Source organism: Leuciscus leuciscus (assembly GCF_965113295.1).
Source record: "Leuciscus leuciscus genome assembly, chromosome: 4".
NCBI classification, from domain to species: Eukaryota; Metazoa; Chordata; class Actinopteri; order Cypriniformes; family Leuciscidae; genus Leuciscus; species Leuciscus leuciscus.
The window spans coordinates 41,264,108-41,290,132 of NC_138728.1; the positions used below are offsets into that span (position 1 = coordinate 41,264,108).

The following is a 26,025-nucleotide window of genomic DNA, read 5'->3' on the forward strand; positions in this document are numbered from 1 at the left end:
TATCAGCTAGAAATACCAAGGGTTCACTCTAAGCATGGTGAGTCTGCTTTCAGCTATTATGCCAGCCGCAGCTGGAACCAGCTTCCAGAAGAGATCAGATGTGCTCCTACAGTGGTCACATTCAAATCCAGACTCAAAACACTTTTGTTTAGCTATGCATTTACTGAATGAGCACTGTGCCCCTGTTCGTCCGACTGTACTGTACTGTATTTCATTTTATTTTATTTTTACTGTTTTAATTATTCTTATTTCTTTTTATTATTTTAATTTCTTCTATGTAAAGCACTTTGAATTGCCATTGTGTATGAAATGTGCTATATAAATAAACTTGCCTTGCCTTGCCTACATTTGCGGTTTGCCTATTATGATCTACTATTGGGTATGTATATCTAACCACTTTAGCATTATGAATTGGGTGTTTTCAAATTCATTCATTAATTTTGTCTATTTTTAGTGCGTCAATCCGCTCGTGAGTCTCTGTGGACTGCGGGGCAAATGCTCCCTAGACAACGTTGTTAGACTGCACAGTTTGTTCTGCTGCCATTTATACTACGATGTGACCGTTTCGGTATTGTTTTGACACGTCCCCTCTGATTTGTTTTTCTTTAGTTTATTTAGTATTTGTAGATTGCTTTACGCCAATGCTGGTGGCCTAAGTGATGAGTGGCTAATCTCAGAGCCGTCATTTAACGTGAGACGTACCATTAATGGTGTAATTTAGTCCCACCTTTTGTTACGTCGCCATCAGCAGTTTGTTTGTTTATCATTTTTGCTTTCTTTGGTCGGTGCTTTTCCTAGGGACTGTGGAAAAGTGAGTTACATTCTGTACCTGAGAATAGCAAATCTCTTTTGTCTAAACATTTTGATTTGAACATTTAGTGGAAGCCCAGCAATAGTTGTCAAGTTTCTGTTTTCATTAATTACTTTTATTTCATGTGATTTAATCTGTTTGTCCAATTAATAGTTGTTTTCATTTTGTATTGTCTGACTTATTTTGTTGTGTTTTTGTTTATAGCAGTTGGCTGCTCCACTGTTTGTGTCTAGGCTTCAATGGCAATTTGATGTAAACTCCTTGGGCCCTATCTTGCACCCAGCGCAAGTGACTTTGTACAGCGACGCATGTATCATTTCTATTTTGCACCCGCGCAAAGCGGACTTTTCCCTCCACAGAAGCACGTCGGTAAGTTAGGAAATACACTTGCGCTCCCGGGGGCGGTTCAGCGCAAAGAGGAGGCGTGTTCCGGCGCAAACGTTCCTTCATGCTATTTTGCAGGTTTAGAAAACAATTGCGCCACTAACCAGGAAAAAAATAGTTTAAAGTATGTGGCGCGTTGCACATGTTATTCATATGCTATTTTAAGGGCGCATGCTTGGCCATAATCAATGTAGCGTGTGCACAACGCACATACACTTTGATTATCTCATCTACACAGAAGCATCAGTTTTGCAAATCATACATTATTACGATAGATAGATAGATAGATAGATAGATAGATAGATAGATAGATAGATAGACAATTTATTATAAAAGCATACATCTAGCTTACACATTTACCCAAATTATCATACGCCTGTTTAACCGAAGTTAATTTGGGTGGGTTTCTCCATTTCAATGTAACTTCTCTCTTTTACGGCCGTGACGAGAGCGTTGCTCTCCTTGGCTGTGAACCGCTCCTGGCGTGCGCCTGGCAAATCCGCCGTTACAATAGCAATCCGCTATGGAAAAAGCGCGTCTGCTCTTAAAGGGAATGTGAGATGACGCTCTGATTGGTTTATTTCACGTTACGCCCAAACCACACCTATGAATAATGAAGCTACTTCAGACCAACCCATTTTAGATTTGCGCCTGGCACAAGAGTCATTTATCCCGCTGGGAAAATAGCAACAGCGCCGAGACCCGCCCACAAAGTTACTTGAGCTTTGCGCTTGACACTTGCGTTTCAGATCGTTAAAATAGGGCCCCTTGGGTCACACCAGCCTGTTTAACTTCTGTGGCCAGTAATTAGTCAAGTGTTGACCTCCTTTATAGTTTGAACTTGGTCTACTATAACTTGTTGATACAAGTGTCTGCGGCTAATTGTGAAGTATACTGTTTTTTTGTTGTTGTTTCTTTCAGGAGCTGAAGGCCCCCGGTGTAGGGAAGCTAGCTGTCCTTGCACTTTTGGTGGTGGTGTTTCCTTCACCAAGTGTTTTGCCGTTGGCACCTGCGTTTCCTTCACTTAGCGCGTGTGAGAGTGAGTGTTTGTGTGGAGTAGAATTTGGTGAGTGGTGTGGTCTTAGGATACTCACTGCCCAGCTAGCCGCCCTACTGGTAAGCCTCAGCCTGAAAGTCGTTTTTTGTTTGTTTGTTTTCTTTATTTTTGGTCTGGTGCACAACGAAGTGGTGTAAACTCTTGCCCCCTGAGTCAACAGTTTTTATATATTTCAAATAATTATTGTTGTGAAAATAAAAGTATTTTGTATTTGTATTCAGATATCTAGGCGTATTCACCACTAAAAACACAGATATCTTTAGAATGTTTCTTAATTCTTTAAAATATGTTTATAAGGGAGTATAGAGAAGTGGTCCTCTCTTCCCATTTCGTTAATTCTAGGGGTCTCAGTATCATCAAGGACCTTTATGATAAAGGATTATTTTGATCCTTTTCAGAACTTTCAGAAAAGTTTGATCTTCCTAAAACATATCTTTTTCGCTTCTTCTAGATCAGACGGTTTGTACAAAATCAGTGTCCCCAGTTTTCTAATCTTCCTCCTGATTATAAAATGGACACCCTTCTCTCTCTTAGTTAGACAGAAAAGGGCTAATCTCTGTAATTATTGAATTAATAGATTGATTAAATCTTGACCCCTCTATTTGACTCAAAAATACTTGGGAACAAGAGCTGGGGTTCACTATACTTGAAATAGAGTGGGATTATAAAATAGATTTAGTACATTCTTCCTCTATATGCGCCCGGCACAGTTTGATGCAAAGCAAGATTCTTCATAGAATACACTACACTACACCAATTAAAGCTTAGATCGGGCCCAACAAATCAAGCCCGACCCTACCCGAGCCCGAGCCCGTTGTGTCCGAGCCCGGCCCGGCCCGACACGTTCACTGTAATTATAAGCCCGAGCCCGATTTAAACCCGACCATTTTTAATATGTGGGCCGTTATAACCAGGGGCGGCGCCAGAATAATAAATTTTTTTAATGTGCTATCATTTAGGCTACAGGGGGGAGCTGCGCAGTTATATAGGCCTATATTATTATAAAAATACTATTAATAAATGAGCAAAAATTGACCAACACTCAATATTAAATATTCAATTATTTTAATTATCACAATTAAAGCTTTAATTTGATTAAATTGAACAAGCACAACATTCAGCATTCAATCAAATATTCTTAAAGATTAATTATTATTAATAATGTTACTTCAACATATTGTTATTTCAACATAATATGTGTGTGAGCAACTGCAACAAGCAAGATGTGCATTTGTAAATTCGGTGACAGCGCAAGTTTCAAATGGTGTAAGTGACCGCGGCGCGCCGGCGACTCCATGTCATGATTATTTGTCTGCTAAATTGCTTTTTATGTATTAAATCTATAGGCAATTGGTTGATGAAAAATGTATTAAAATTAAAATACAATTTATACTAAACGAAATTCACTTTAAAGAAAAGCTTTCTTCAAAACAAAACTTAACAAACTTGAAACTAAATGTGCTTATTCAATGGCTAAAACACGTAGGCTAGACTTTCTTTTTGAACAAATTGCAGCACATTCATTTAATTCTGAATTTTGCACATGTAAGTTGAAAGGCATTTGTTTGTGCATAGTAAAACATGCTATCTGTAACATTTATCACGTTCATAAGTGTGCGTGCATTTATTAATTATTATCTCAATGAATAATGCGACAAGGAAGAAGCATGTAAACTGCGTTGTTTGTTTATTCAGAAATAATTGAATGGATCGGAAAAGTAACAAAAGAGGACATCGAGGGACTACTATCATAATTTATTTCTGTCATGGCAAGACTGCTTCATGTGTCTGTTCATCGTCGAAGTCCCCGTTTTTTTGCTGTCATATAAGCGAGCAGCGTGCCGCATTTAATGCACGAGACAAAGCCAACACATATGTTGTCACTCCCCAGGACTAGTTTAAAATGTTGCCATACCTCCGATTTTCCTCCAAACTTGCTCAAAGTTAATTCTCCTGTTTTAATTTTTTTCTTTGCTTCTTCAAGCACTTAAGCTACAGAATAGTACAGCACGCACAGCAGGAGTGATGCGTCACGCGTGCGAAACTGCGAGTGCGAGTGGACGAGACGCTGCCTGCGCATGACACGTGACGTGCTTTATCAAGGGCCCGACCCGACCCGGCCCGAGGACAGTGGCGGGAAATATCGGCCCGGCCCGGCCCGCGGGTCGGGTCGGGTCGAGTCCGGGCTCGGGCTCGGGCAGAGAATCTAAGCTCTAACACCAATGCCAAACTACACTATTTTACTGCACTATTGGCCAGGAGGCTCATTCTCTTTAAGTGGAAACATACATGCCCTCCTTCATATGATAGATGGATAAAAGAAATTATCTTTGTTTAAAGCTGGAAAAAAAAACTTTCATAAAACATGGAAACCTTTGTTAAATTATATTGATACCATTGATGTCACACTTGAAAACACAGACGAGGATAAACTATATATATATATATAATTATTATTATTATTATTTATTTTTTATCCTTTTGTTTAAATTGCATTGTATTTTATTATTTTGTACATTTATTGTATTGTTTAACTATTACACTTATAGTATTTTTATTGTTATTGTTATATGTATTGTATGTGTAGTGTGACGGATTCGGGATGAACCGCACAGTTTAATTGTATATGAAAATGCAAGAGCCAATCAGGAGAGGGGTGTGGAGGATCTTCAGAGGAAATAAACGAATAAAAGCGGAAGTGGAAGGAGCAGCGGGAGAGATATTAATGATGTGTTGAATTGCATTGAGTGTGCGAAAAGAGACTGCAGAGTCTAGTCGCGGGCAGATTTGAATCAAACAGGATTACCAGCGCCGACCTGGCTTTTGGAACTTTCTAGCAGAGACTACAGAGCGCTTGTTTTGTTGACGAGTACAGCGTGTTGCCTGGCACGAACGACGAAAAATTGCAGGTTCACTTCTGAGACTGTGTGCTGACTGAGCGTCTGTTCCTGCGTTACCGAAGGCGCCTGCAAAGTGTTGCTGGATCCACCCGTGGGTGTTTTACCTCGATGCGTGTTCAGGTTCAGTGGACAAAGAGGGATTATTCGTCTTTAGATCTCCTGTCCTCTCCCTGGTGATTCCTAGACTGCCGACCGACTCACTGCAGGTACTCACTAAAGACAAGCAATTCTCTGACTACAAACTCAAGCTCCCATGCGCAGAGCCATTTGCGCCCCGCACACAAACACACACACATACACACACCTACCACGCACACACCCTGTACTCTTCACTGCAAAAGCGTGCTTTATTTATTTGTTTTGTTTCCTTTTTTTCGGGGAGAAACTGATGTTTTGGAACTTTTTTTTTTCTTTTTTTTTTTTTATTAACGAACTCCTTTTTTTTAACTAATAATCTCCTACAATGCACCGCATCAAAAGACTTTTGATTTGTGTGTTTGATTCGTGTATTTGCATTGATTCTTCGTGTGAAAATTTGTCTTTTCTGTTTTGATATTTGAATATTACAATTTGATTTGTTATTGAATTTATTGTGTGTTTTTTTTTATTGTGTGTGTAAACAAATTTCATTACGTAATCTAAAATTGTGTAATTGGTGGAAAGTATTCTGGGTTCATTTATTACATTGAATTATTTTGGTGGATTTAATTCTGCCTGGCGCCCGAATTTGCTTAAGCTATTTTAGGGAATTAATTTCCAAACAAAATTAAGGGCGTGCCACCGTTACAGTAGTGTGGTTGTACTTGGAGCATTGAGGGCAGAGGAGGGAAAAGCAGAGCTGTGGTTCATTTAATTTTTATATATACAAGATGTTGTATCTGCTCAAAATGCCAATTAATATATTTTGAAATAAGAAAAGTCGGGTATGTACACATGCGTCACCCACTGGACCTCACCTAACACAGTCCCCCTTTCAGACATACTTCATAAGTTGCAAAACTATTTTACTGATGGAATCGCAGAGCAGCGCTGACAACAAATTTCTGTGCACTTGTATGAGTGTGTGTGTGTGTGTGTGTGTGTGTGTACTGTGTTTGTGCGTTTTTATGGGAGAGCGGGATAAAGTGAATAAATAATTTTGTAGGAAAATCATGGAAATGTCTTTGTGGGTTTTGGTTCTTTTGCTGTTGTAGGCTGTCAGGACCGCTGAAATAACTGAAATCATTTTGCAAAGTGATATGGAACTGTAATGCAGTCAGTACCTGCCTAGAACTACTTTACCTGTGCGTTTACTGTAAATTATTGCACACCTTATAATGTTCGTCAGCCAATCAGAATGAAGCATTCAACAGCCCCGTAGCATAACTAGAGCTAAACCTCTGTACATTCTCAATGAGAACGTTTGTAAATGTAGTAATGTGAGTAATAAGTAAAGATTGAAATGCTGTGTTTTGGAGTTGTTTAACCCCCTGAGGTCGGCTATCACGCCGGCGCGATAGGCTCGCTTTTTTTATCAGTGCAAGAGAGACTCAAAATACTCTGTTGACTTTGATCTTACAAACAAGTTTCATACATCAATCGATCCTGTTAAGTGTGCATTTTTTGTGTGTATACTCACAATAAAAACAAAGTGTTGTGCTTTTTGCCAAATAAAGAAAAATAAACATGATGCAAGTTCTGCCTACTCTCTGTCAGTGTAGTCCATTCTGAAACGCGTCCGAAAATGAACTATAACTCAGCGAATACTCAGTCAAACAGGCATACAGACACACAGGCATGAAGCTTGAATTCTCTTCTTTTAAATGAAGTATTTTTTTATAAAAAAACAAATATTTTCAGTTTATGTAATCTGTATGAAAAGAGAGAGATGTCAGTCGTTCTCATCTCAGCTCATTAAGTTTTAATGTGACCCCACCCACGGAGAGCGCGCGCTATTCAAACACAAATGATCTGAGGCGATCCCATACAAACCTGTAAAAACGCCCACATCAGCTGGATAACATACACCGCGAGTTCACTTTTAGACTTCACAACGCTGTGAGGAATAATACTATCTTAATAATAATCCTGGAAAATTTACCTCAGAAGTGCTGGAAGTTTCATTTCGAGGATCAACGGATCCAGCTGAGGAATAGGTCAGTTCAGTATTTGCTTTGTTCTAATCGCAAGTGTCTGTACACGCAAAAAGACTGTTTAAATATGAATCGCGCTTCTGTGTGTGAATGAATGAACAGCTTTTACCAAACTCTATTGCTATACAGAGATGAGTAAAAATCGACTACAAAAATCGGATAGATTATAAAGTTTTTACTGTAAAATACTGCCACATCAAATAAGCTTATAATGTTGCCAATTTCTGCTCATGTTAAATATATATATATTTATTTATTTATTTATTTTGTCCTTGCATTCTTTCTTGTGGCTCAGTGACACACGTGAATGAAAGGCTAATTATGGGTGTGAACTTCTCAGGTGTGAACCACTCAATATTCATGATGGTGTTGGATCGTTTACGCCCACCCGCATATTGCCTTTCCAAACAAAAAGTGTCTTACAAAATTTAAATCAACGTATTGTTTTATGTGAATGATTAGGCAGGATGATTTTCACATCATTTTGAAGAAAAAAACTCTAGGCGACAAAATGCATTATTCAGTCTTATGGACACATATTTAGTATGTGTTTTGTGGCCTTATTTCAGAAACTTTCATTTTTTGTTTTTTCAATAACCATGCATAAAAATTATTCTCTCAAAAATACAAACATGTACATACATGTTGCTCACATATTATGGTAGCCCTGTTTGTGATAGAGTGTAATTACACCTTTGCCATTAATATGTTTATAAGCAACTGAAAAAAGCACAAATGTCAGGGCATGTCAAAACATCTCAAGGACCCCAAAAACACCTTAGACCCCAGAGGGTTAATCAACTCTTCATGCTCTACATACTTGAGTTTATCCAGGCTGTAGTTTGAATCCTCCAGTTTATCAGTGAGCAGCTTGACTCCTGAATCTCCTGGGTGATTGTAGCTCAGATCCAGCTCTCTCAGGTGTGAGGGGTTTGAACTCAGAGCTGAAGACACATAACCACAGCCTTCCTCTGTCACCATACAGCCAGACAATCTACAAAGACATACAAGAACAGTCCACATGACATTAGTTTGGCAATCAGGTGTTACTATCACACACTGACCTTGTCTGCGTTGTAGCTACACCTCATAAGGGCTAGGTTATTTCTATTGTGTCCTTATACGGTCATTGTAATGTCTTCATGGGATGTTGATTTTATGTGTATGGGTCTTTAACTCTGTGAGGAACTCTCGCGAGATTCGAGGGTTACCTCGCTTAGTGCATCAACAAGTCATCCTATAGGAAGGCAGTGGGGGGGGAGGTCCAGACACAGACCGGCATGGGGTAGCAATTGTTTGTATCAAAAACCCCGGGATTTTTTGAGTGTGCTAGTGGTTGGGGCTGTAATATGTTGTTGGTTCGCCTTTGAGGATTTAAAATGGACTTAACCTGCTTTTACGAGGCTGTTCGCGGACATTATAAGCCTTCTCGAAGTTGCTCACAGACATTATAAGCCTTCTCGAAGTTGCTCACAGACATTATCTGCCGTCTCGAAGTTGCTCACGGACATTATCTGCCTTCTCCACGTTGTTCACGGACATTATCTGCCTTCACGTAGCTGCTCGCGGACATTATCTGCCTTAACGGTGAGACTGATTCAACTTTGTATACATTATGGACTAAGAACTATTATCTGCCCATACATCTGCACTCATATGAAAACATTCATACCCTGTGTTTATTTTGTCTTGGTACGCTGTGTAAATACACTTTGGTGCTTGGACGAATGGTGTGTGTGTGTGTAACTATTTTTTGCCTCCTTTAATTACTTCCTTAAAAAGATCTATTATTTAGCTTAATGTGAAATTCTCAGTATACTACGGGAATTGTTACAGCGTTTCCCAAAAGAATCTAAGAATAAATTACTTTTTTTTTCAAAATTACATTGTTTTGAATAGAAAATATATCATTTACATTTAGACAGGAAACATTAACAGTCAGACAAATAACAGTGAATGTGTGCATATTTCAAAATAAATTATTATTTGCAAGTATTTCAAATGCATTAATTTACAATGAATTATAGTTGCTAATACATTCTTAATTTCCCTTAAATGTCTTAACTTTTTTTTTTTTTATCTGTTTATTGAACTTTTAGAATAATACCAGGATACATATACAGGATAATAGTGAAAAATATATGAAGCTCATAACATCTCTCAGCCAGTCATCAAAAGATGGAGGGAGATTTTGTTTCCATAGCAGAAGAATGCGCCGTCTAGCTAATAATGTTGAGAAGGCAAAAGCCTTTGCAGCATTTCCAGACAAGCCAGTGACATTTGGAGAAAGTCCAAAAAGTGCAACCAAAGGGCAAGGTTCAATCTGTCTCTTTGTCACTGAAGAAAAACAATTAAAGATTGATAGCCAAAAAGAAGTTAAAGATGGACATAACCCAAAACATATGTAATGAATCAGCAGGGGCCTGATGGCAACAATCACAGAGAGGATCAACACCAGGCTTAATTTTTGCCAACCTCACTTTTGTCCAGTAAATTTGATGAATAAATTTCAATTGGATAAGACTGTGACGAGCACAAATAGAAGAGGTATGAACACGGATCAGGATCTGGTTCCAAGTCTCATCATCAAATGTGAGGCATAGATCCAACTCCCACGGTTGTCTAATAAAAGAGAGAGAGGAATTGGAGATGGAGGAAATCAGCCTGTATATCGTAGACAATGCACTCCTTTTATCTAAGGCTACTTCAAGAATCTGATCTAGTGAAGATTTTGGAAGATTCGTAAAGTCAGGAAATGAATTGAACAAAAGTTCTGAGCTGAAAATATCTAAAAAAAATTGTGCACAAGAGAGAGAGAATTTTTGTTTCAGTTGTAAAAAATCATTGTAAATATCATTGACAGCTGAAATTCCTGCTCTCTGCAAAATATTAAATGCTTTGTCATTAAGTCAGGGGGGAATAAAGGGTTACGGTTTATAGTTGAAGACACTGGGAAGCACTGAAGGCAGAAATGGGTTCGGAACTGGGACCAAACATCCGTAACGATTGTCGGACAATAGAATTGGTGTAAGGACAGCGCAAGATGGCAGTAAGAGGACCATACAATGGTGCGGCAGGCGAGGCTGGGGAGCAGGAACCCTCTTCAATACCGATCCAAGCCGGGACCCAGTCACTGAGCCTGAAATGACTCTGAAACCAGAACAATGTAGAGTGTATATTTGCTGCCCAGTAGTAAAATAAGAATTAAGGAAGGGCAAGCCCACCCTCAAGCTTTGGTTTCTGAAGTATTTCTCTACGGATTCTGGCTGGTCCTTTGATCCCAAAAAAAGATGAGATGGGATTTAAAAAAAGATTTTGGTATAAAAATTGACACATTAAAATAAATATAGAAATCTAGTTAACATGTTCATCTTCACCGAATTCACGCGTCCAGCCAATGAAAGGGGAAGGGCCGACCAGTGAGTAAAATCTTTCTGCACTCGTTGGAGGAGCGTGGTAAAATTAGCCTTGAAAAGATCTATGCACTTACGTGTAAATATTAATCCTTAATATTTAAAACTATGGGAAGCAACTTTAAACATTGAAGCCAGGGGCGTAATTTGTGGGGGGGTTGGGGGGGAGATAACCCCCCCAATATTTAAATTTATGCATTACAACCCCCCAATATTTATACCATGATCACATGAAAAATATGCAGAATAATTATAAACAAGATAAGTTATAAACAAGATAACAAGGGGGCGTGGTTAAACTGAAACACCTGGGAAGACTAATCAACATAACGGGGAACAGCTGAACATGGGACAAAACACATGGCAGGATCACATGACAAGCAGGGAATTACATGACAGACAAGAACAAGTAACCAGACACAAACCCACACCGTGACAATAACCAGAGAAGAGGCTAAAGGAATTATTAATTCTCAAAACTTGGGGTAAAGAAATATCCGGATCAGAGATATAGAGCAACACATCATCGCTGTGTAAAGAAATGTTGTGAACAGCACCAGCTCTCCTAATTCCCTGTATGGCCTGCTCACTACGAATGGCAATTGCCAAAGGTTAAATTACCAATGCAAAAAGCATTTGTCAAAATCAAAGAAATACAAGACTGACGAAGGGTTGGAGGCAGGCAGCCATTATTAATGGAGTCTAATCTAGACTAAAAACACATATCTTTGGCCTAGTATACACATAACAAATTATAGACTTCTATAATTCAATGTTAGGCTGCATAGATTAGGTCAGCCAAAACCGGGAACACTTCCCATAAATCCTGATGTGCTTGTTAAATCATAAGAAGGATGGCGTCTACGCTAATATTACATACTGAACATATTGGGGAGGAATATAAAAGTTTTATCCAGGATATGAATGTGTTGCCAAAACCGAATTTCTGTAGCACACAGAAAAGGTAATCCCATTCCAACCGATCAAAGGCTTTCTCTGCGTCCAGAAGAGCCTTTGATGGGTGAGAATTAGAGGAATAAATTATATTCAATGCCCTTCTTATATTTTGAGACCGTAGTCTGTTTTGAATAAAACCAGTTTGGTCGTTGTGTATGATTGCCAGTAAAATCAACTCAAGACGCTTTGCAACCATTTTACCCAGTATCTTTACATCTACGTTCAAAAGACTGATTGGCCTGTACAAACCACATTCATGAGGGTCTTTGTCTTTTTTCAAAATCAAAGATATACAAGAATGACGAATGGTTGGAGGCAGGCATCCATTATTAATGGAGTCTAATGACATGTTTAGGAGTTTTTAGTTTTAGAAAAAAAACAATATGAGTATTTAAATGTTCTAAATGTGACATAATCTTGCTGTGTTTGATTACATTGTTTAAACTTTTACTTTCTGTGAAGTAGCATTTACTGCAGTGGACTCAAACTCAGCTCCTCGAGGGCCAACGCCCTGCAGAGTTTAGCTCCACCCGAATTAAACACATCTGATCCGGCTAATCAAAGACTTCTGGGGCCCGTTCTTCGTACGTTGCTTAGAACATCCGAGATCAAATGGTAATCTCGGATCTGGTTAATTAGGTTCTTCGAACACACCTGCCAGTTATGATTAGTATAGCTGGATTGAGTTAGTGAGATAATTGCGCGTTCATGCGCTGGTTGAAAAGGGGATATGTATCGATAGTAGAAACATTGATCAGCAACGCTGCTATTGGCTGTTCAGCGTGGCCAAAGAGCGCGCTCAGTTTTTCTCCTCAGCAGAGCAAGAACTAATAGTCCAAGTTTATTCTGAATTTTAATGTTTAATTAAAACGCCAGGGAACACCTCAAAGTCTGCAAAAGCCAGGAGAGAGGGCTGGCAAAAAGTAGCAGACAATTTAAATCCGTTAGAAGTGGCCATGTTAGATGTATTTTATCACGTTATTAGCCTATATATTTGTATTTTAATAATTGCTTAATTACTTTGTTCATTGTAATGTCAGAGTCACCACACTAGAACATCGAAACAAATAAAAGCGAAGTACAAAAATATTCTACATAATGGTAATTTTTAGTTAGCCTATATTATAGTCTCTTTTATAAAAGGCACTGTTAAATAAATGGTTGTCTGTTTATAAAAGCAACCAAGAAAAAGGCAAAAAAAAAGAGAAAAAAAAAGATCTTAGTAGCCTACACTGTAAAATAATTTTTGCTGCATTAAATTAAGGCCGTATAGTCATTTCAACTGTTAAATCTTGAGTAATGATGAATTGCTTTTAACTTATGTTAATGTAAAAATATTTTTTATTTTTTATCCTCTTTTGTGCACCTTTACATAATACACCAACACTTGTATCTGTTCCCAATAAAGTGGTGGCTGAAATATGTGCAGTAAGTGGACATTTTCTAACTTTCCAAAGTAAAGAAAGTATAAGTGCATAAATAACTTTACTTAATTTATACTTGTATGCTTTATGGCTGCAATATAAGTTGCAGGATTCCACATCTACAGAAAGGCCTACAGAAGAGTCTGCACAGACAGAGGAGACATAGGCCTACAGGTGGGCAGTGTATAGCCAACTTTTCCTTTTTATTTGTTGCATGAGGCATGTGTCTAATATCTCTTGTTGCAGGCACTTGACCACTGGCTTTTCTTTACAAAGAACAATTGAAATAAAACTCAAGGAACTAAGCATATTTGTCTTTTATTAAACATTTAATGAGAAGGTTTTTTTTTTTTTTTGGCAATGTTGTGTAATATGGCACATGCAACAATGTCACAGTGCCCTGTCAGGTGTGCAACCCTCAGACTTATCAGACACTGAAATCTTCCCTTTAGTTAGCCAAAGTTCATTTCATTGTGTGCCCTTGTCCTGGCTAGAGCTGCATTGTAACTGGTTTGGGTCAGGGAATGGGGTCATAAAACACATGTCTGCAGGCAGGAACATGTCATAATCACCTATGAAGAAATGCAGTTCTGTTAGGATCAGCATAAGTGTATGTAATACAGTGAGCTTGATATTTAATTGTGGAACTTTCCTTACCACTTTCAAATAATGTGAATCTCTGAAAATTCTGAAGTCATGCACAGATCCTGGCCATTTTGCTTTCACATTTGTGATATGGAAGATTTTAGTCAACTGCCTTTTTTTAATTTGATATAATATTACTAATCTGGAATATTAAGAATCACAATAGTAACTGGGCAGCACATTTACATTGTGAACCCCCTTTCTGTTCACATAATCCCCTTCATTGAGGCCTTGATGGCAGCCTATGGTCTAGCTATATATGGTACCAATCACGTTAGTGAAGCCTGAGTGATATATCTGTAATCGGCATGGTCATGATTGCATGATCTTCATAAAAAATTATGTCAGCCTAAAAAAACTGCTTTACAACATTGGGTCTTAAGTGGCTTGGAAATGCCACAAAAAAAACTAAACTGTTTTTTAAACCTAAAAGCGCCAGGTAAACTCCGAATGACACGACAGACAGCACTTTCCATCAAGTTCTCCGCATCTCTAATAGTGTAAAGGAAAGAGCCACTCGCAAATAATCTTAGGGCAATGCAAACAGTTTGTGCTGTAGTTAAAGCCCGACTCCGACAAGTTGAAAATAAATGTGCATTTCCAACAAATTAATAATGTAAACGACAATCTCACGAGTCACGAGAAAAAAAGATATATCTCTGAAAGTGCACTATCGCGCTGCGCTGGACTTCCCGTATCAGCTCCGCTTATGAAGCCGCAGTCTAATCCTGTTAACATGAAATAAGCCTGCTCGCGAGCAGGTTTAAGATTGCGCACCTGTTGCTATGACAGCAAGTTCAGGATGAGCGTCGAAGAACCAAACAATCCAAGATCATGCCTAATCGCCAACAATCAAATCCAGCTAAGTGAGTTAGCGACGTACGAAGAACGGGCCCCAGGATTACTAAAAACTTCCAGGCAGGTGTTTTGGAGCTGGTTGTATTTAAACTCTGCAGGACAGTGACCCTCAAGGAGCTCAGTTTGAGACCAATGATTTACTGTGAACTGAGACGCTCTGACACACTGAAAACACAGGATCATGATTTGCTCGTGTGTAAATGAATTCATGGATTTCATCAGGGGCCTGTTTCAGAAAGGAGGTTAAGTGAAAACTCTGAGTATGTTAACCCTGAAATGAGGGAAACTCTGAGTTTTCTGTTTCAGAATGGGAGGTATGTTAAACCTGAAAAAGCAGAGTAAGTCAAGCCCGTTTCTGAAAGAGAGGTAACTTATACTCAGAGTCAGTTACCATGGTGAGCTCTGTGAACCTAACCTGGTCAGGAGCAGGTTTTCTTCGGTAAACCCAGAGTTTATTTCGGTCTCCTCCCCTTTTTAAAGAGGAAGTGGTGTTTAAACACCTCTTCTTTCAGTAAATTTTTATTAATAAAATTAATCTTTTATTAATAAATCAAATATTGCTATTTTTACTGCTGTTTTATTTTATTTTATTTTTTTATAAGATGAAGTCTATATAACTCCTTAACTGGCAACTGAAAATACAGTAGTAGATTAGAGTTACATAATGTAGTTCTGACCAAATTCTACAGAAATCACTTAACTGTTCATCTGTGCACCAGAAGTTGATGGACCGTCCTCCTGCTGTTCTTCCACACTTTTTTTTTTGATTTTTTTTAAAAAAAAATTATTTTTTTTTATAATGATTTTATGACATTTGATTTTGTTGTCCTCATATTTTCTCTTTGACATTTTTAGATGTTTTTAATTGACCTTTTTGGGAAACACTCACCCTCTTGGCTTTATGTACTGACCCCTTGGAACGACTGGAGTTACAGTTTTGGAATAACTTTATCATTAGCCTTCTACATTCAGCCCTCACAGCCTAGCTCTAACCTTGGTCCTTACAGTCAGAATGTATATTTATATGAATACAGCCATATCCTGTTCTCTCAACAATGCATTGTTAGTATTAATGAAAAAAATAACCTCAGCCAACCGATAAGTAACTCTGTCTCAGTTAATTGCCATTTGGTGTGTGGTGTTAATTTTGAACCCTGGCTAGGATGCTAAATGTGTCCTGTGCACAGCCACTAGATGGCGCTGCTAGCTTGTTCAGTGCTGTCAGAAGCAAATCATGCATGAAATGGAAGAATTTTACAGTTTTAGTAACTGTTGCAAATTCAATCTTTATACAGTCCATTCCCTTCCCCTCACCCCAAACAATATTGTTATTAAACTTATGCAGTCCATGTGGGTCATACGTCTGTATAAATGTGGAAAAATATCACTTTCCTGCAAATGTTTTGTCTCTTGAGGGTGCTAAGCGGCCGCTTACCTTGTTTATTTGTCAGCCTCTGATTATAGCATAGTTAATTATTTTAAAACATTCACCTTAGTATCTCTAGCTGACAGTTTGGACTCTTCAGTCCATCAGAAAGAAGTTTCACTCCAGAATCCTGCAGGTCATTGTTACTCAGGTCCAGCTCTCTCAGAAAGGAGTTTGAGGATTGTAGAGCTGATGATAAACCCTCGCAGGACTGAGCTGTGAGATTACAGATGTGTAGCCTATGTAGAGAACAAAACAAAGAACAGTAGTAATTAGGTTGATACGAAAAAAAGGACGATATTGATACGATTGATCAAAAAAATTGATACGATTCAAGGACGATATTGGTTCATTTAGAACGATACGATCCGAAACGATTCAGTGACCTGAAATCGATTCTGTGACTGTTTAGCCAAAAATTCTTGTAAGGGAATCAGGTATCAATTAATTATGGATATAAACAAACAAGTAAACAACAATTAATGTCAAATGCATTCAAATTTTATTTTAATAAGTAGGACTGGACGATTATGGCAAAAATGATAATTGTCGATTATTCCCTTGAAATTGTAATTGTGATTTATTAATTACGATTATTACAACATTGAATGATGTTTTGAATAGTTTGGCCATGGGACCCACATTTCCCCATGGCCATCAAGCCACGACCCACCTTTCTAGGAATTATATAAGCCTATTATGATACATTTGTTTACACAAAAATTGTTGACACACAAGTTCTGTCCCCCTTTACTTAACATACAAACAAGTTTTGTAAGAATATGACAAATACTGATAAACAGTAGGCACTGCGAGGTTAAGCTATTAAATAGCAGTCCCAAACTAGTTTTTGTTAATACAATCTTGGTATGAGTCACCACAGTCATATAAAAATATACAAAATAACCAGTAAGTGGCATTTTGTTATGGAAACAAACAACAATTAGGCTACCATGGTGATGCACAATACTTAGAAGAACTGGTAAAGAAACATGGAAACTGCTCCTGATAAATAGCAACACACATGACGTACAAATAACGTAATTTATTGGTATTTTACTTTTATTTCTTAACTTACTAATTTACGACGTTGCATTCTCGTATGTCTTTTGCACTTTAGTGAAGTGACACAGCGCGCTCCGCCGCATTTGCGCGTGCAGTTGAAGAGTGCGCGCTACTGCAGTATAGCGGCTGAGAGGACAGGAAAATCTGTTTTTCTGGGGTGAGCGACTTTGCGCTGCTTGTTGTCTTTGCGCTGCTGCTGGCGCTGGCGCGTCAGCCATGGCGACGACGTCACAGATGGCAGACTGAATCGAGTAACGTTTAACGCCTTTATCATTAAAAGTGCAAAGAAAAAAACATCCATATAAAGTCTAACGTGCTTAAATCCAATGCGCTATTTCCTAGTATCGATACAATCGATTCATTACCTTTTAAATCGATGTTAGATCGATATATGTCGTCCGGAAGGCCAACTTGCCGAGCACAGATCGATGCAGTTGGATCGTAGGAATATAAATCGATACATCGGTGTAGTTGATGAATCGTTACACCCCTAGTAGTAATGCTTATTAGCGTTTATAATTTGGAGCTTGAAAAAAACTTTAACTGTAGTGAATTAAGCGAAGCTAAAACAATTATCTCTTCATAAAACAAACCAGCATTTATTTTCACACACATTACTTTTATTCATTTTTCTGAACTGTCTAGGCCTGCAAGATGTTTTTAATTGACCTTTTTGGGAAACACTCACCCTCTTGGCTTTTTGTGTTGACCCCTTGGAACAACTGGAGTTACAGTTTTGGAATAACTTTATTATTAGCCTTCTACATTCAGCCCTCACAGCCTAGCTCTAACCTTGGTCCTTACAGTCAGAATGTATATTTATATGAATACAGCCATATACTGTTCTTTCAACAACGCATTGTTAGTATTAATTAAAAAAAATACCAGCCAACTGATAAGTAACTCTGTTTCAGTTAATCGCCATTTGGTGTGTGGTGTTAATTTTGAACCCTGGCTGAGATGCTAACTGTGTCCTATGCACAGCCACTAGATGGCGCTGCTAGCTTGTTCAGTGCTGTCAGAAGCAAATAATGCATGAAATAGATGCATTTTACAGTTTTAGTAACTGTTGCAAATTCAATCTTCATACAGTCCATTCCCTTCCCCTCACCCCAAACAATAACAATATTTTTCTTAAATGTATGCAGTCCTTGTGGGTCATATGTCTGTATAAACATGGAAAAATATCACATTCCTGCAAATGTTTTGTCTCTTGGGGTGCTAAGCGGCCGCTTACCACCCTTATTGGTTAAGTCAGCCTCTGATTATAGCATAGTTAATTATTTTAAAACCATTCACCTCAGTATCTCCAGCTGACAGTTTGGACTCTTCAGTCCATCAGAAAGAATCTTCACTCCAGAATCCTGCAGGTCATTGTTACTCAGGTCCAGTTCTCTCAGAAAGGAATTTGAGGATTGTAGAGCTGATGATAAACTCTCACAGGACTGAGCTGTGAGATTACAGATGTGTAGCCTGTGTAGAGAACAAAACAAAGAGCAGTAGTAATGCTTATTAGCATTTATAATCTGCAGCTCGAAAAAAACTTTAACTGTAGTAAATTAAGCAAAGCTAAAACAATTATCTCTTCATAAAACATCAAACCAGCATTTATTTTCACACACATTACTTTTATAATTTTTTTCTGAACTGTCTAGGCCAGCAAGTCACCCGTTTAAAATGAAGGCAGTTACTAACAGTGTTTATAAATTAATGTAAGGGAGACTCTTACAGTGCTCTTCTGGTGTTTTTGATCACTGGCAGCAGTCTCATCAGTGCTTCATTAGATCTTCTGTATTTCTGCAGTTCAAACTTTTCTTGAGCCTCTTCTGACATCAGGAGCACAAACACCAGACCAGACCATTGAGCAGAGGAGAGATTATGTGCTGAAAGTTTTCCTGAGCTCAGATTCTTCTGGATTTCCTCCACAAAGTTATCTTTCAGTTCACTCAGACAGTGGAAGAGATTGATAGTCCTCTCTACTGATTCCTCCTTCTCTATTTTCTTTTTGATATAGTCAACCGTGTTTTTCATGTTCTCTGTTCTGAGTTCCAGTCCTGGCAGTAGTCCCTTCAGGTCACTCTGATCGGACTCCAGTGAGAGACCCAGGAGGAACCGAAGGAAAAGGTCCAGGTGTCCGTTCTCACTCTGTAAAGCTTTCTTGACTGCAGCATTATGAAGCTTAAACAGTGGCTTTTTGGACAGTTTCCATGTCAGTTTTTCTCTCCAGGATTGAAGAAATAGGTCAGCTTTCTCATCTTTGCCCATCATAAACACATAAAGAGCAGCAAGGAATTCCTGTATGCTGAGATGTACGAAGCTGTAAACTTTTCTTGCTGCTACCTTTTCCTCCTGAAACATTCGAGTGCATAACCCAGAGTACAATGACCCTTCACTGACATCTAGTCCACATTTCTCAAGATCTTCTTTGTAGAAAATCAGGTTTCCTTTCTCCAGCTGTTGAAAGGCCAGTTTCCCAAGCTTCAGAATAATCTGATCAAAAGACTCTGCATTGGAATTAGGTTCGGACTCATCACAGTATTTTTCTTCCATCTGTTGCTTCTGAGAAATTAAGAAGCTTGTGTACATCCCTGTGAGAGTTGTTGGAATTTTGTCATTGCTCTCTCGAGCCAGTAGAGGCTGAAGAACAGTGAGAGAGATCCAGCAGAAGACAGGGATATGGCACATGATGTAAAGACTCCTGGATTTCTTGATGTGACTGATGAGGTTTCCAGCAACCTCAGGACTGCTGTTATTTTTGAAGTATTGCTCTTTCTGCTCATCATTAAATCCTCGCACCTCTGTCACTTGATCAATATAGTTGCGGGGGATCAGACTGGCTGCTGCTGGTCTGGATGTGATCCAGATGAGTGAAGAGGGAACCAGATGTCTCTTGATAAGGTTTATTATTATTTTACTCACTGTTGTTTTTTCATTTACATTTGTAAATGTGTCTTCTTTAAAGCTCAAAGGAAAGCGACATTCATCCAGCCCATCAAAGATGAACATAACTTTACCATCACCTTGAGGAAGAGAGGGCAATTCTTCAGGACTACTAAAGAAGTATTTGTTGAGCAGTCCCATGAGACTGCACTCTTCTTTAATCAAATTCAATCTACGGAATGGAAGTGGAAATATGAAGACTATATCTGGATTCTCTGTTCCTTCAGCCCAGTCAAAGATGAATTTATTGACAGAGACAGTTTTTCCAACTCCTGCGATTCCCGTTGTCAGCACTTTTCTGTTTCGTCGACCTGTGTCACACTGGACTTTAAACATGTCCTTACACATGATTGGCTTCTCCTTGGCAGTCAATCGGTTGTGATTTGATTCGATCTGTATCACTTCATGGTTGTTCACTCTTCCTCCAGTCTCATTCCCCACCACATATAAATCAGTGTAGATGTCGCTCAGGTATTCCTGATGACCCGTCTCTGAATTACCAACCAATATCTGCTCGTAGTCCTGTTTTAATTTGTTCTTCAGTCTGATACTGGTCTTTGTGTAATCATGAAGACTAGCTTGACTTTCTGCAGTTGAGCCTTTAAGAAAAAGGAGAAAATACAGCAAAAAGTAAGTGATTGTGTTTTTCATAAATTCCTGCTTCTACTATATTCAAATGAATCACACTCTTACTGCAATAATGTTTACATGCACATCTTACACTGATTATGCTGAAGTTGACAACATAAACGATGGAAATGCCTTGATTAAAACTTGAATGCAATTGGAATTGGATTTATCGGATTGTCACTTTTGGACTCAGACCAACTTAAAGGAATAGTTCTCACTCTCAAATTGTTTCAAACCTGTATGAACATAATTGTTTTCCTACCATGGAAGTCACTGGGGCCCATCAACTGTTTGGTTACCGACATTCTTCAAAATATCTTCCTTTGCGTTCATCAGAATAAATAAATTCATACAGGGTTGAAACCATTTGAGGGTGAGTAAATGACAGAATTTTCCTTTTTAAGTAAACCATTCCTTTAAGGCCATCCTGACCAAAATTATTACAAGATTTTTGATCAAACCATTGACATCTAGCACACCAAACAAGACATGAGACATGTATTAGGGTTAGGTTGGGGTTATTGCAATGACCCTGCATATGTAGAAGTTGCTTGTAGAAGTTTTAGTTCAAGGTTAAAGACTCTTGTAAACCATTTAACCATTTGTAAAAAATGACTAGACAGTCTGTTCTAATAAATGTACTTGTGTAAGATCTGCTGCTGCTCTTCTTGGCCCTGTAATTGTTTGCTGTTATATTTTCAGTTGTTTCCATGTACAGACAGGGATTATTTACCCCTGATCTCTTCTGCATGAGCTCCAACAGCGGCAGACGTCTTCACATTGCCTTCAGCCTGACTTGAGTGTGTGTGAGAGAGAGGATCACTCACTGGGAAAAGAGTAGCTTCTCTATAGTCTGCAGTTGAGCCTTTAAGAAGAGGGAAAAAGACAGCAAAAAGTAAGTGATTGTGTTTTTCATAAATTCCTGCTTCTACTATATCCAAATGAATCAGACTCTTACTGCAATAGTGTTCACATGCACACCTTACACTGATTATGCTGAAGTTGACAACATAAATGATGGAAATGCCTTGATTAACCCTCTGGGGTCTAAGGTGTTTTTGGGGTACTTGAGATGTTCTGACATGCCCTGACATTTGTGCTTTTTTTCAGTTGCTTATAAGCATATTAATTGCAAAGGTGTAATTACACTCTATTTCACACAAACAGGGCTACCATAATATGTGATATTTGATTAAAACTTAAATGCAATTGGAAGCGGATTGTCACTATTGGACTCAGACCAACTTAAAGGAAAAGTTCTCACCCTCAAATGGTTTCAAACCTGTATGAACGCATTTTATTTTCCTACTATGGAAGTCAATAGGTTTGGGTCATCAACTGTTTGGTTACCGACATTCTTCAAAATACCTTCCTTTGTGTTCAGCAGAAGAAAGAAATTCATACAGGGTTGAAACCACTTGAGGGTGAGTAAATGACAGAACAAAAAACATTTGTGTGTGTGTGTGTATTCTGTGAATTTTAAAAAGGAATTTTAACCAGAAAAATCTAATATTTATTTCCAAAATCGTGCAGGCCTTTCTCTTGATATCAGTATGTTCACTTTTTTTTTTCAGGACCCAGATGCCACTGAGGACTTCAACATTCACATGAGTCTCTGTACGTGAACATGGTAAAGTGAAAATCTTGGAAATGAAAGGTATGTACAATGTTTTTAGGAATGGCACAAAGGTCTCTGTCTTTGAAGTGCTTTTTTGGCATTTGTTGTGTATCTTTGGATTATGTTGTGTTGTAAATAAATCCAAACAATTTAAAAGCCATTCTTTTTTAAAACTCCTCATTTACAGTATTGTGCAAGGTTGCTCTGAATGACAGGGCCTGATCGCTCCTAATAGGGCAGTTAGGGGAGGTTCTTTGTCTTTCTCAGGTGTGAAAAGCTTACATATTAATGAGCTCCCGCATAAAGCTTTTTCACACAAAACACGTCGTAAATTTTTTAAATCAATATATTGTCTTATCTGTAATTGTTGGCTGCTGTTATATTTTCACTTGTTTTCATGTACAGACAGGGATTATTTACCCCTGATCTCTTCCGAATGAGCTCCAACAGCTGCAGACGTCTTCATATTGCCTTCAGCCTGACTTGAGTGTGTGTGTGAGAGACAGGGGCGTCGTAAAGGGGGGGTAAAGGGTACCGAGTACCCAGGGCCCGAGGCAGGGGGGGGGGGGCCCTTAGAAGTCAGTTTTCTATACATACATATATATGCACTAACATTTGTATAGCATTTATGTACAAATAAAAAAGTTCCAGTGCAAAACTAAACTTGTAGTTAGGCACTGGTTTGGTATAAAAAAAGTCATTTTCATGCTGTGCAGGGCCCCACCACCCCTCTCGAATCAATGTAAATGGTACGACCCGCAGTTCAGGTGCTTCTGCTGCGGACCTGCGGTCGGTGAATCAGTTGATGAGACAGGAGCTGGAGTGAGCCGTGATAGGAACTAGGAAGACAGGGGAAGAGTCATGTCTTTCCTTAAGAAAGGAAAATCAGGGGCTCAAAAACGAAAAGAAAAGAAGATTAAAGAGAGAAAGGCAAATGAGGGCAAGCAGTTGCTCACTCAGTTTTTTTAAAAGAAAGGTGAGCTCCAAATGCATCATCGAGCATTGACATTGTTTTAACATAAATATCTACTCCAGGTAGAATAGCATACATTTATGTTCGTACTCTATTTGAATTATATATCAATACTTTATAGTATCACAACCTACATAGCGAGCAAACAATGTTTCAAAATCTAACACCCGCGAAAACACTTTTACTTTTGACAATAAAACAAAAATATATTAATCAGAGTGTGGCTTATTTTGTTTACATTTTAAGTGTTTTTATGATAAAAATGCAATACCCCACCCATTGGTTACGGTATCACTATGGTATTTGGTACGGGGGCCCAGCAAGATGGTTTGTACCCAGGGCCCAAAATTTGGTGCTACGCCCCTGGTGAGAGAGGATCACTCACTGGGAAACCTAAGTCACACAAACACATCAGCAGAGCAAAGTTCAAGTCAAACCATTACACTGGTAAAAAGTCACAGTCACTGTGAATTAAATGTTACCTTGCTTGTGATTGTTCTCCAGCTGATCAGCCAGATTGTTCTGGTTCATCTTCTTCAGGATCTTCACAGTGATCTTCACAGCTTCTTCTGGTCCAAAACATGCTACCATCTTATCCACTGTGTCTAAGATATCTGCTTTCTCCATGTCATTCTTTGTTATACACTCATGATCATTCTGTAAGTGCCACTTAAATGTCTTTTGTTCAGCTTCTACCAGTTCATTCAGTGAGTTTAACAGCAGCTCTTTAACAGACGCCATCGTCCTTCACAGATTCACAGCTGCAGGATAAAAAGAAAAAGATCTGAAGTAGTTTCACTCTTAACATGTTGACCTAAGGGCTCAAATGTTATTTGGATTATGAAATGAAGCTGTGATCGGATCAGGACTCTCATCCAAAACTCATCTGTTAAAGGGGTCCTATAATGCTCCTTTATGCATGGCATGCTGAAACATGCTAGCAATGAGTATCCTAGCAACCATCCAGAATACCTTAGCAACACACTAGCAACCAACCCAAGTACTCTAGCAACCGCATAGCAACACCATAAAATCAATTAATCTATCTGTCTTGTCTGTTTTTCTGATAGATTGTATTGCCTTCAAAAACTTCAAACTTTAAGCATTTAAAACATCTTCAAACCTTCTGGGCAGGCTTTCTCAAGCCAACTTCAAAGTTTGTCTCGATGTAGTTTTTAAATCTAGTTTAATATCTCATCCTGTTTTTGTCTCTTTTAATGCAAATGAGCTGCTGCTGTCAAGCTGCCACTATCAAGAAAAAAGCAATGGAAAATTACTGCTTCACAACATCGTCCTGTGACGCTAAAAACCTTGAAATGGAGACATTCTCTCATCTCTAACTCATGAAGACAAACATCCCTTCAACCCACACAATCATGAGATTAAACAACAATAGCAAGCACTGCAAGAGCGATTGTGGCAAGGCGGGTTAGATCCCGCCCTATTATTTGTGGTTGTCACCTGGGTATGCGTCATTGTCACATTCATTTCTGTGTGGGTGAGCGCGCAGCTCTGCGGGAGGTATGTACCTAGCTGTTTGGCTAATGTTGCTGCTAGTACACATGTACTATTAAAGTGGGGATGTATATGTTTTAGCCAGGTTAGGGTCCGGATTGGTACGAAATCCGTTGTTTAATTGTTGTTTTCATTTTGTATTGTCTGACTTTATTTTGTTGTTTTATTCTATTTTTGTTTATAGCAGTTGGCTGCTCCAATGTTTGGGCTTCAATGACAATTTGATGTAAACTCCTTGGGTCACACCAGCCTGTTCAACTTCTGTGGCCAGTAATTTGCCAAATGTTGACATCCTTTGTAGTTTGAACTTGTTCTACTATAACTTATTGATACATGTGTCTGCGGCTAATTGTGAAGTATAGTTTTTTTTTGTTGTTGTTTCTTTCAGGAGCTGAAGGCCCCTGGTGTAGGGAAGCTAGCTGTCCTTGCCCTTTTGGTGGTGCTGTATCCTTCACCGAGTGTTTTGCCGTTGGCACCTGCGTTTCCTTCACTTAGCGAGTGTGAGTGTTTGTGTGGAGTAGAATTTGGTGAGTGGTGTGGTCTTAGGATACTCACTGCCCAGCGAGCCGCCCTACTGGTAAGCCTCAACCTGAAAGTTTTTGTTTGTTTGTTTTCTTTATTTTTGGTCTGGTGCACACCGAAGTGGTGTAAACTCTTGCTCCCTGAGTCAACAGTTTTATATATTTAAAAAAATGATTGTTGTGAAAATAAAAGTATTTTGGATTCAGATCCACGTCTCTTGTCCTCTGTGGTAGCGAACCTGTGTCTTATGAAATCTCCCCATTCACGTAACAGGGTGGCGTAGTCTGCTCCAAGGCCGGATTTACCACCGGGCCGATTAGGCCGGTGCCCGGGGGCCTCGACCTTTAGGGGGCCTCCAAGACCCCACTAACAGTGTGACCTCATCCTTTTTTTCTTTATATTCTTAAATATTAAATATATTCTATATTCTTAAATGTTTAAATAAAATTAATTGAGTTTGTGTGTTAATTTATTTGCACACAAAGTATCGTGATCAGTTTTTTGGCTGTGTCTGATGATGACGAGCCAGCTTACTGCAAAAACTGTTGATAGCGGCAAGACAGGTGATAGAAGATAGTGTGAAAAACAGAGAGTTGAGGACATCAAAAAACACAACATGGATAAAAAACGGTGGAGCAACGGAGCCACAAAACGCAAAGCTAAAAGGGAGAAGGATAGCAGAGAAGATTTAATTAGGAGTAATATTCCAACCATCTCCACTTTTTTCAAAAGTCCGCGCGACGAAAATAAAGAGC

At 38.7% G+C, this 26,025-nt stretch overlaps 1 protein-coding gene across 4 annotated transcripts in view; it reads right to left on the reverse strand.

The window, feature by feature from the left end:
* Nucleotides 1-26,025, reverse strand: part of LOC309496038 (NLR family CARD domain-containing protein 3-like) — a 39,578-nt gene that overhangs the window by 7,375 nt on the left and 6,178 nt on the right. For 2 of the 4 annotated variants that reach the window (XM_082165964.1, XM_082165967.1), the window contains 8 exons: nt 23,716-23,994; nt 23,600-23,626; nt 22,681-22,755; nt 21,376-21,507; nt 18,802-20,611; nt 18,372-18,545; nt 16,073-16,246; nt 8,105-8,278 (listed from right to left, as the gene is read on the reverse strand). In XM_082165964.1, the coding sequence (XP_082022090.1) occupies nt 8,105-8,278; nt 16,073-16,246; nt 18,372-18,545; nt 18,802-20,611; nt 21,376-21,507; nt 22,681-22,755; nt 23,600-23,626; nt 23,716-23,974 (2,825 nt within the window). In that variant the 5' untranslated portion in view covers nt 23,975-23,994. The remainder of the gene's footprint in view (nt 1-8,104; nt 8,279-16,072; nt 16,247-18,371; nt 18,546-18,801; nt 20,612-21,375; nt 21,508-22,680; nt 22,756-23,599; nt 23,627-23,715; nt 23,995-26,025) is intronic. The other 2 variants (XM_082165966.1, XM_082165965.1) reach the window with 2 other exon arrangements.